Source organism: Cephus cinctus, unplaced genomic scaffold, assembly GCF_000341935.2.
Source record: "Cephus cinctus unplaced genomic scaffold, Ccin1 Ccin1_scaffold0689, whole genome shotgun sequence".
Classification (NCBI taxonomy): domain Eukaryota; kingdom Metazoa; phylum Arthropoda; class Insecta; order Hymenoptera; family Cephidae; genus Cephus; species Cephus cinctus.
The window spans coordinates 416,671-429,143 of record NW_014333312.1 but is presented as its reverse complement, the minus strand read 5'-3'; the positions used below and the strand labels follow the sequence as shown (position 1 = coordinate 429,143).

The 12,473-nt window shown below is 45.2% G+C and overlaps 1 protein-coding gene across 1 annotated transcript in view; it reads left to right on the top strand.

The window, feature by feature from the left end:
- The window catches only part of LOC107269666 (nuclear pore complex protein Nup88), a 257,533-nt gene that overhangs the window by 240,719 nt on the left and 4,341 nt on the right, over nt 1-12,473 (top strand). Inside the window, exon 4 of the mRNA XM_025086989.1 lies at nt 536-705. Coding sequence (XP_024942757.1) covers nt 536-705 — 170 coding nt within the window. The remainder of the gene's footprint in view (nt 1-535; nt 706-12,473) is intronic.

The following is a 12,473-nucleotide window of genomic DNA, read 5'->3' as shown; positions in this document are numbered from 1 at the left end:
ACTCTCGGCTCACTCGACTCGCTCTCAGTGAATAATTGAGCGGTTATTTTATGTGTCACGGTAGCTAGGCACGCCATATCTACATATCTACGTCTAAGATCTTCGCGAACTTCCAAGAAGCCAAACTCTCTACCACGCTGACGCCCATCCGCCATCTCTCTGCCTTGGCAAAGCACCTTCTATGACATCGTTGCCACAGCAGTGCTAAAGGACCTCCTATGCCCTCGCACATATCCGCCATCCCTTCAGGACGTTCCTCAACCTGAAGTCCTGAGCTCACGTTCATCCCCCAACTTCGAAACGAGCTCTCAAAACCCCTCTGCATATTTTATCGTCTAATTGGCGTTTTTGTTTCCCATCATCCTGCGAGTCTCTCGCCTTTGTCTAGCAGATCTGTATGAATAATTGATCCTGCCGAAGTGCATACGTTCGCCAGGTGTCGATTAAAAATCATTACTGTCATCCCCCAACGTCTATCACGATCGCTATCTTCAATTTTTTTTTTTTATACCATTTTTTTTCTTTCATATTTCAGACACTTCTACTTACCGACCCACCCATGTTCGAGATCACCAATCTATTGATTAATGAGACACTGACCCAATTGGTAATGTGGGGTAATCTCGGACTGGCGCTTGTCGAACTGCCAAGTAGATGGGGTAAGGACGGCGCATTCGAGGGTGGCAAGGACGTTGTAACGTGCATGTAAGTATTATATCATATGTATGTCAAGGTCGACTGTGATAAGAGTATCGTTAGGTATATATATAGTCATATATAAAAGTGACCCAATATCCAATGCGATAACGCAATTGGCAAAGTACTCGGCTATTCTCACCCCTCCTAATATCCGGTAATTAAGAGGGTGTTATAATAATACCAAAACCCCTACGTCTCCCTCTTATGGAATTAAGGTGGCTTTACTTAGTTAGTTTTCAAAAGTCCCGGGCGAAACGCACCGCTGAATACTAACCGCCTCATCAACAACACATGCCACCGACTATCTTCCACATTACCTACCCCCTTCTGACGTTTCGTACCACCGCCGCAGCCCAACCACCCCCTTCCCGGGATCTAATCTTTCAGGTAATTATAATGTCACGTAATTAGAAGCCTTATTAGAGATAACCGCTCGGCGTGCCAGTGCCGTCATCCGCGAACTGCTGTCTTTACTTCTCGACTGATTATCAAGAAAATGCCTTTACTATCCCCTAACCAAAGTTCTACAGTCGGATCAGGACGTTGTTTCCTCAGATTCGAAATACGATATTTAACGGGGAAATAAGTTGCCTCGTACAGATATATCGAGTGTATAAGAAACCCGCATGTCCACGAACTTTGGCTACGCTCTACGGCAACGCAATAAATAAACATATTTCTCGGGTTAAAGTGGCAAAGTTTAAGGGTGAGATTTAGCAGGGAGTTTTTGTATTTAAGCAACGAGCTCGGCCCCAAGGCCCGTTCTCTACTTCACCGGCCGAGCACGCTCGACCAAATTTATACAATCGCACGTAGACACAAACCACACCCGGGGAGTGGAAACGCGAATAGTTTGTAAGCAAGTTGCGGCCATTAGAACAAATCTCGGGGATTTAATGTCTCTTTCCTTTTACCCCCTTTTTCGCTTTTCCACCCTCCCGCGCAGTCCAGGAGTCACCGTACCGTTTAAGCGGAAACACTGCAGAGACGTTGCAGAGATCTTTCTTTTTCTTTTTTTCTTTGCACCTCCTACCAGTTTGCCTTCGAAAGTCACCGTTTACGCGTCTTTACGAGATTTTGGTCTGTCGGAGAAATTCTAAGATGGCGAATTCCTGCTCGCCACGATACCGTTACAATTAGAAAATTCTTTGGCAAGAGACGGATAATACTTGGAGGTCATGGTGCGATGAGTACTTTGACAAAAAAAAAACGTAGCAGTTTTATATAAATTCTATAGCGAATATATTCGAGTGCTGTCTAAATTGTAAGAAAAAAATGAATGTAAATCGAAATTTTTTTCATTTACCAAACTCTTATTTTTTTCAAAATTCTTTCGACTCGGTGCATTAAGTATGGCGCCTTCGTAGCTTCCTGCGGCCATACCGTAGCTCGGATTAAGCAAATGGCGGCAATAATGGCGATTATTCGGATTATGATATCAGAGCGCGAAGTGGCTTCGCCACTTACCAGCCACTAACTGCCGCGCCACCAAATCCTGACTCCAAGACACCGGATTAAAACTATTACCACTTTGCGCGCCCCTTCGTCGCCACCCTCTCGTTAAACCACCCACCCACCCTCATAATACCCTGCCTCTTATTCCTATTTTTATTCACAGTCACAATCCTATGCATATACTCGTTTCAAGACTCGGCGAAATCCCTTCGGGATTCGAGTCAACCTGCCGCCTGATCCATTCGAAACCAAAATGCACCCTGACACAATGCAACCCTACTGCCCCTATATTGCACTTCCGGAAGACTCTATAAGACACGTGGGGCTAAGAGTATAAGAGGGGTGGTATTAATTCGAAAAAATCCTCAAAGTAATACCCCTGAGTATCTGCTACCCCTCCCGGCCAGGCTGGAATCAAAGGGGGTGGCTGGTCCTTCGGGGGTGGCCGGAACGAGGTCCACGGGAGCTAATTATTGTTTTAAGGATTACTGTTATGTGTTTATTATGCGAGGACGAGCCAGCCGTTATATTCGGTAGAATTCAGCCAACCCAACTCGAGTATAGAGCCGAGTGCGAAAACCACCCCCTTAGCCCGGGCGGCCTACGTTTATGAATAATTCTCACGCCGCCTTTCCTTTCCTTTCCTTTATCCCCTCTTCCTCCTGTCCCTCTTTGGGGCCACTTCTAGCATTGCTACCGTTTCAGCCACCACCGGCGTTCAAAGCAGCCACCGTGAGAGTTCGCCTCGTAAACCGTAACGCCATCCAAGGGGGCGGGGGGGGAGGGGGGGACGCGCCCGTTCCAAGTCACAATAATACCGAACGAAGGGAGAAAGTCGAAAGTATTTTCAACCCCTGTGCTCATTTATGCATGGCGCTTCCCTTTTCTCTCAAATTCCATCATTTTACTTGTTTTTTCCTTTTTCCTCTCTAGTTTCTCTCTTTCATCCCTTACGTATCGACACCCTATACCTCGTCGAGGAACTATAGATATACCTGTGTATATAATTTTGACGCTCGTTAAAATAAAATTCATTTCGGTTAAAGAATTTATAGACGAACGATTTTCATTTGTCCGTCCGGAAGGGAATGGGTAGGATACTGCTGTGCATATATTTTCGAGACTCAGTGATGCTGCTGGTTTTGATACGCAAGCATTTGTGTATCAGCCACATGCGGGGTGGCTGTAGGGGGTTGATAAAAAAAAATGAATAAAGAAAAAAAATGATAAAAATCCGATACAGGGAAAAACTGCGGACACCGTATGTAAGGGTACCGAACAATATTTTATAAACGGCCGCAAAAACCACCCCCACTCCCCCGTCTCACCCACGGTGTCCGGTAACATTCGCGTATATTTTAATTCCTTTTATTTATTGGCTCTGTCATTCGGGACGCGTGGACGCATTTAACGAACGATAGAATCAGAACTCTCGTGGCCATTGTCACCGATTCGCGTTTGGTTCTTTTTTATGGGACGCGTGCGTGCGTTAAATGAAATGAAGTAGAATTTAAAAAAGAGAATACAAACATTAAAGAGGTGTTCCAATTGTGTTCATAGGTATACGATTCGAGATTGTTGATGGTATGATTATAAAAAAAAAATTCAAAAATCTATTTCAATATCGGAGTGTGAGGTTTCTATAAAATATTTTCGAGTAAAGGTAAAAAATTGCAACTGCACCAGACATTCATATCCCATCTCATTGGAACGGCAGATTTTATTAAAGCAACTTCTAATTTCGTACCCATTAAAAGATTAGGGTAGTATCTTGAAGGGTTAAGTATCCTCAATGGACCAAAGGATGCTGAGGTAGGTAGATGCCGCGGAGTTCTCTGTATGTACATAAAACGAGGCACCCAGCTGCGGGAGATTTCGTATAGGCTATACTTGGCAAATATATACCTATACCAGTACCTACGACCCCAGCTCTTACGTTTCGGCCCAAAAGTTAGAACCGCATTACAAATGACTTCATTATCGTCAGAAGGTGGCGCCATCTTTGCCCCGTGAGGATAACAAAAAGAAAAATTGAAAATAAAAAGAACAGACATTGAAAGAAACATAAACCACTTGTCAGTACCCCCTTTTGGCAGATACTATAAGTATGTATGTATATATACAAACACATATAGGGGTAGTCCATGTATTATAGATATGGACCAGTAAGAGGGATGCTGATCTTTGTGAAATTTCGTAAAAGGGATGAAAACTCTAATGCACGTACGTGATGGGGAATATTTCATTTGGACCAACCCTCCCCACTTACCCCTCTCCTTTTAACCCCCTCACAATCCCCTTCCCTTCTCTCCGGCGTCCCCGCTCAGCTCTCTCATCTCGAATAACATTTATTTAAAAAATGATTTAACCTAATGGTTTTACATATGTAATCCCGATATAAACCCGAGCTAATCTCGGGAAGCCACACGCGGTTGACTCGTATATTTAGCCTGGTAATCCATACCGTGGCACATATCTACCTACCTACCCCTTTCGTATACCAAAATGGGGGTGGATGGTGGTAACGGAGTACATCCCGGCGTAGGTGCCACGTCGAGAAGCCCCTAGGTGGCCCACTCCACCATTCGAACCTTCGCCACGTTTTTTCGATGACCAAGCAGCAAGCGAAAATCACCGGGCGAACGGTCATTGTTTAGGGATGTTTGCGAAACCGGGAGCAACCCCCGTCCCCGTGGTTTCAACGGGTCAGCGTAGACGCGTTGCTGGAGTACCGCACGTGCGGCGTGATGAGAGAGAGAGAGAGAATGCGTATACGAAAGAGTACAGGGGATGGTCCACTAGTGGTCCGCGGGGGATGATTTAATGACGCGCTACCACTTGCAACGTGGAAGTGAATATCATAAGGGATGAAGGGCTGCGGAATGTGTGTCAATGGACTCTTTCTGATGAACCCCCCAAGAGCAAAGTCCTGTTTGCTCGACTCTTTTCATGAAGATTTATCGTAACCGGCTTGTTCGACCCCCTTATGAAAATCAAAAAAAACAATCCTAAGTACCGCTTCAAATCTTCCCGCTCGTGCCAGAGATACAGTGACGTCCAGCTGCCTTGCAGCGTCCGTATTTTTGTTTGCCTTGACAAAAAATGTATAAAGGAATGAGGAAAATAAAAGTACAGCCGACAGCGCCGAATCGGAAATAAAACTACCCCCTAGCGAAACGGTGGCCAGAAACCACCATAAATTCAATGGCGTACAAGCCCACGCCACCAGGAAAGATTGTCCACGCATTCTCATAGCCGTTGTCGTACATATTAGTGACGCGTGTAGTCAGCTGGACTAGCCACAGGAATACGGGTTAAAAAAACGACTCACCTACCCGTGTATCCACACTGCATCCCCAAGATAAAAAGCTCACCGTTGCGAGGATACGCAGAGAAAGTTTATGTTTACAGGACGCACAATATTCTGAACAACAAAAATTTGCATCAATAACACCCTGTGCTTAGAGGGTTGTAAAATTGTGAAAACAAAAATGGTATAGAAAAAAAGTGTACGCAGAAGAAACTTCTTAAAGGGGTTGTGGATCAGCATCGGGTCTCTGAGGTTACTGCTAGTTTCTCAGCAAGGAGGGTTGTTAAAAATCTCGTCGGGCCGGGAACTACCTATCACCCCCAGATGGGAGGGGTGGACCTGGCGCGAATCCTCCCACAAATTAATTAATGAATAAATAAGAGTCAGTGCCCAGGGGTTGAATGCCGCTGTAAGACGTTGCAGGATTCAGCTGAAGAGGGAACCACGGGGTGGGCTGGAATACGTGCCGCAAGATGGCAGAGCCCAGTGATTGGGCCGTATCTTCTTGTAAAGCCAGCCCTGCAGTGTAGGAGCGTAGAAGCGCCGAAGCTGACGCTGCTATACGAGCCGGTGGATGCCCAATTCGACACTCTTTACGACCCTCGGTAAATGAACTTGCTTCCCTTGGGTCGGCCATTGCTCTCTATCTTTTCCCTAAGAAAATCATTCCGAACGGTTAGTCCAGTGTAATTTTATTAAATGTCCACAGATAGCGATGCACGTATGTCCCTGATATCTTTGAACTGTACCTGATCGTTAAGACCCAAGGATCATTGGTAGGGAGGGTTGAAGATGAGGAATGAAAAAGAAAGTGCTACGCATCGTAATCCACTAGACTATAGCCTGCTGATTAGCTCGTAAAGTCGCGATTGCTAACCGCACGGGGATACGTAAAAGGAAAGAAGCATAGAACATGCAGGATAAGGCGTAGGGCTTGCAGAGGGTGAAGACAAGGAAGAAGAAGAAGGAAGAAGAACCCTTGTCATTTCGCGGGGGCCAATCTCGCACCGCGGATTTTATTATATTTCATGAACTTTTCTTCTTCATTTTTATCCCTCTCTTCTCTCACAAGTCTTCCCGCATCACAGAACTCACCCCCGAGACACCCCGAGCTCACTGACACCTCGTAAAAAACATCTCGAATCTCGTCGCCGTCAACTTTTCTACAGTTCTCCTGTATAGCATTTTTTTTTTTTCCTTATACCTCAGAAGGGTGTAAATCGGTACCGCAGAGGGTTGTTTATATTTGTGATAGACAAACCAAAGTTTCGCTTCGTTATACGGACAAGGGACGATAAAATCAAAGAGCGAGGTTTTTACTCGATAAAGAAAATAATGGATAAAACAAAAATAATAATCGTATACACAGTTCGAAATATCAGAGGTGCATTATAACCATCGAATAACGTTCAAAAGGAAAGTATAAATGGAATGGTAAAAAATGGGAGAAAGCAAAGCAGGTGTAACGCGAGGAAGAGGGGGTGGGCTTCTAATCAAAGAATTCTAGGGATGACTACGTAGAAAATTTAAATACACGACACGCGTCTCTCGTAACGAAATAAAACCCGACGGCAAAAGAGACATCTGTCGGTTCTTTTAATTACCGCTGTACGTGCGCCGTCCGTCTACGGCGGAATCCTTTTGTTTGCCATTTTGCTGGTCTCACTCTCTTTCCCTCTGTGTCCAGGACAGTATCGTCTCTCTGCTTTTCGTCACGTCTCCAAGGACATTAATTCTCCCCCTGCGGGACACTTCGAAATTCTCTTTGGTACTCTGCATAATACCAAAATATCCATACAGTATGTACCACGAGAAAGAAAACAAAAATTTAACACAAACCTGCCACTGACCCACCGATCACTCGTAAAGAAACAGCTGACTTGGGTCTTCAAGAAAATCCGATAGGTGGCCACGACGCATGGAGTTTCTCGCAGTAAGAATTAACGAGGCTAGTTGCTGACACAGGTGTCGCGAGAGGAAGTAACCTAGAGTGAGGATAACGCTCTTCGCGAGAGAGAGAGAGAGATAGAGACAGAGAGAAAGTGAGAGAGAGGGAGGGAACTGGAATTCTAAGGGTGAACTAAGAAGAGGAGAATGAATTACGGCACGAGTGTCAGACAGTAGCGTAGCCGTTATATTTTGCGCAACATCCTGATTTTATGGGAGCCTGATGGAAACTTCAGTCGTACAGGAAGGTAAGTTACCCTACTTACTGGAACATAGGATAAGATAGGTACAAGATGGATATGATAACGAAGGAATGGATCGAACGGTACTATTCGTATAAAAGCCCCGACGTGCTACAAGTAAAAGCGGACGCCACCTCGCGGGAGCATGGGGAACGAAATTAAGGTTCATTAAGCGCCGCTTACAATGCATTAAAACTTTGTTACAGGAAAAGCAAACGCATTAAACGCCCGTGGTAGTAATACAATCAGAAAGTTCCTTCTGAGTCCTGGTATAAAGATACACAGCGATTTCAGCCGGTCCACCCTTAGCTCCACGAGTCACCCTTAGCGTCCCGGGCAGTACTGTCCCTTTGGCACGATGGCTCGCCAAATTTATGGTAAATTGTGCCTTAAAACTGCGCTACCCTCGCCCCTTTCACCTTGCAGAAATTCTTTCGACCAAAACCACCACCGAACCACCGACGAGAATCTTCTGGTCTCGCGTGGACAAAAGATTCCCTTAATGGGCGTCGGCATCGAGAAAGGGTGAGAAAGTTTAAGAATCTCGCAAAGAAACTGCTTAGCCGCGTCGACGGGGTTTACGTCGAAACTCCGTGGAAAAGTTAATATTTTATTTAATATTTATGCGCTATCGTTGACACGGCTTTGGACTCCCAGCATCCCTTAAAGGACGGCCACCCCCTGCGTGTGGAACTTTCACTTTGACTCTAGATACGAAGAGGAGTAGCTACCGGGATGACGGTATAGTGGATGGAAAATAAGGGCGGCATGATAAAAAAAAGAGCAAAAATTAGGAGAGGCTAGGGTGGCTAAGAAATCACCCCCGGGGGGTTAAATTCATCCTCTCGATCCTCCTGTGATCTCGTCTCCCGTCAGCAGCAGGTGGGTTAATGAGTTATGCCTAATCTATGCATCGGATTATCATAATGGCTCTCGTTATATCATGAGCATAGAGGAGGGTGGTTCAAACCCCCTCGACCAAAGCTCGAGGGTAACGCAATTCCACGTGGATATAATATATTCTAAATAACGTGATATTACGTCGCCATGCGCGACCAGGCTAACTGAACTTGGGCAACTGTTGTCTCCTACGAGTGAGATTCAGCAGGGGTAGGTGGGTGCAAGTAACAGGGAAGAGAGGACCTAGGTCGGTACCTACTTGGAGAGCACCATCCGCTTGCTCGCCCTGTTCCTGTCCAACACCTATCTCACCCCCTTCTCAACCACCCACCCTCAGCCTCTTGGCTAAGTAATCGCGACGAGTAAAAACGACATAAAGTACAGGTGGCGCTAGGGGTGCCACACCCTTCCAGGGTCTGAGAGGTGGATGGAGGGAGGTGTTAGATAGGCCAAAAGGTGAGTAGGATCTGGATGCAAAATGGAAACAAGGGACGAGAATAGGTATTGCAGCCAAGGTACCAGATACGTGCGTCTCCCAGGATGCCCACGAGAATTATAATGGAGATTCAGGATACTGTACGACATGTATCCCGTTTTGCGTCCTGGAGGTTCTCGATAGTCCTTGGGAAACTGCTGCCTCCTTGTCCTTTACACCCTGTCGGCATAGAAGTGTGAAGGGTGCTTTCTTGGATGGTAGGAGCGAGCCTTGCCGTACCCTTTAGCTCCAAGGTTAAAGGTCAAACGGGAACCGCATGGCTCCTGTATCCTCCCAAGTTCCTGGGGATGATGCGACCTCAGTCCTAACGCCAGAGTTTCTCTAAGATATTAACGAAGCTATACGACTGTACTATGTGGTAGACACTGTTTAAGGATATCGCACGAGGTAACTTTAATACTATGTTATATGTATACCTAACACGTGCCAGGACTCTATATCTTTACTAGAAGAAAGTGATTGCGACCTCCCGGTATGTTTATTAGACAAAATTTTCCTTTTACGTACTCTATCCGTAGATTAGAATTGAATACAAAAAGAATTGGAATAAACATATATTTTACCATCTATCCCTCAAGTACTGTCTACTCGTAGCTACGTTTATAGGACAGGTAGAACAGGGTAGTTTTTCCTTATGAATTCTGGAGGATGTGAAAATGTGTCTGGAATGTAGAAAGGCTATAAAATTTCTATTTCTTCCATCTCCGGAATTTCCGACAAATTGAAAGCAATATCATGCACTCGACTGTCTTCCTACCCTTTTAGACCCAGGACTGTATTTCGGAGACCAGGGTGGCTAGAAAGTGTCATAGGTCAGATCGTCAGAAAAAATTGTCAAGAAATGTAGCTATGCTAGATTAAAATCCTTCTCCGTAAATAAGAGTAGAGAATCTCAGTGTCCTCCAGGGAATTTATTATCGATTTTACACTGGCAGGACCTAATCTTGTCGTCCGTTTTAACGAAGTGTTCCTCGCCCGTGACGTATGGGCGCTCTCCGATCCTGGATTTAAGTAAGGGTGGCTCTTAAGTCGAAACGGGATTAAAAATCGACGTGGGGGTAATCCGCGCGATCTAAGGGCTCGCGGATCCTCTGGGTTTTAGAAAAAAAACGTGGACGAACGGATCCTTGGCGTAGAGGACGTGGGTCGAGAGGGGACGATTATCCTAGGCATCACGGCCCATTTACCTCTGGCAAGCCATATTTCTAATTACTTTCCGACGGCTAAAATTTCAATTTCATTTCATTGGCAACTTCCATATCGGTTTAATTACCCGGGAGGGTGGTGCGTCCATCCTTGCAGGTAGGGGTGCTCTGGGTTGCTCTGATTTCCTGGTTTCTCAATACGTTATACCCATCAGATACCAAAATCCACTTGGATTTGTGAGGTGGCTTCAGGGCGTGCCGAATGTTTTCTCATCGATTTAGAAATTACCTAATAACGCAAAGACACACTTCTCTCTCTCTCTCTCTCTCTCTCTCTCTCTCTCTCTCTCTCTCTCACTTTGACCTACTCTTATTGCTTTTGCTCTACCTCTCGCACCCTCTATCCTCAACTGAATATCTCGGCAGTCCGACCTAAAAATGAGTTGCAAAAAAGGCGGAGACACTTCCTGGTGCCTGGAACGATGATAATAAAAATTTCATAAAAATAAGAGAAAGATAATGTTACCTGACGAAAGAAAAAGGATCAAATAGAGAACTCCGAATTACCCTTACCGAGGAACGTATAACCACCGACGACAACGCCATCTACTTCCGGGTAGAAACTACCCTCCACCCCCCGCGCTCTCTTAACTAACTAAAGTCTTCTCAAGGGTGGCCATATCGTAATCCTGATACTGAGACTAACCACGTTCCGCTCTGTGTACCATGGATATAGCTATAGGTCGTTATCGTGGGAATTAAAGAAAACCAAAAATTATAAACTTATTCAATTGCAAACTCGCCCCCCCCCCCTCGGTTCCTTAATTTAACTTTATCTCTCGGCTGTCTTCTCTAACAAAAGTACCAACCTAACCGCATTGAATAATCTTAACCAACAAAGTCTCCAGCAAGATTCCTGCGGTGGATCCCTCGTAAGATAAATCCACATCTGCTCCCATGTAGAATAAACGGGAGCGTCCTTAGGAAGGATTTAAAAATACTGAATAAAAACACAGTGCGTTTCTATGTAACTAATGCGATCCGACGATACGTAAGAGAATCCGATCGAAATTCAAGCTCGTCCAGGCGTGAGGGACCTCGCCAAGCGGTTAAGCATTAATGGATTTATAATCTAATGAATTTTTAGGTTAGCCGCCAGGAGGAAGTGGCTAAGGGTAACAGTGGGTGGTACCAACCCCACTGGCAAGTGGGGTAGGTATTTTCACGGGGATTTATTGCCGTGGGAGAGACAGTCGAAGAGAGCGTAGAAAGTATGAGGGGGCTGAAAATGAGAGAAGGAAAGAAATAAGGGGGAGAAAGAGACAGAGTCGTTTATCTCGGCTGGGTGGGACCATTGCAATGAACCAGCGTCGGTTCTCCACGCCAGGATGACCACGGACCTCATCATACCCATAGAATACGATTTCACCTAGCCACCATGTTTCATCAGTTATCTGTAAAAAGATATAATTGAAAAGAGTATAACGATTGGTATAATTAAAGATCATAATTTATATAAAAAATATTAAATCCAGTCGTACTGGATACCCCGCTGTACGTAAAATATATATAAATTACTTAGCTAAGAATTTTTTTTCTTATTATTCCCCGTCATGCCAGGCTGGCCAACACAAAAGCTCAAAAGCGGGGAGAGAAGGGGTTACGGTGAACTCCTCGTCGTAGCATAGGGTTAATATATTTGTCGTGGAAAATTATTTTTAATTTCTCCGGATAGCGGCGGCAGCCAACAGCGAAAAAGGGTTGAAGCGCCGTATAACAGTACAGAAGTGGAAGTGTGAGACAGACTAGGTACACAAAGAGCGAGAAAGAGAAAGAAAGACCGACACGAGGGCTCTGTAAGACATTCTTAATTAGATTTGACCTGACTCCACAGTCGACATTTCTTTTTTTGTTTTTTTCACAAGAAATACTCCATAGCCTATGGGTCTATGCCTACCGACGTCGTCCTCCAGGTTGCACTAAGCTACTGGCTCTTCGTTCTGGTAGATATAGCAACAACACCAACACCAGTAATGCCAACAGTAGTACCAGTAACAGCAGCAGTCATTTCTGTAGGCCTCCAGTAGTTTCACCGTTACCTCCTTGACTCTACTCCTATACCTAGCAAGCAACGGCGCGGTTATACATATTTATTCAGATTACTAATTTCTTTAATTCGCCTTACAAAAGACCCGCCTCGAGGCTCCCCGAGCAATGGCGTAGCCTCTGGCGGCCGCATATGCTAATGAGAGCACCGTTATTCTAAATACGCACCCCTA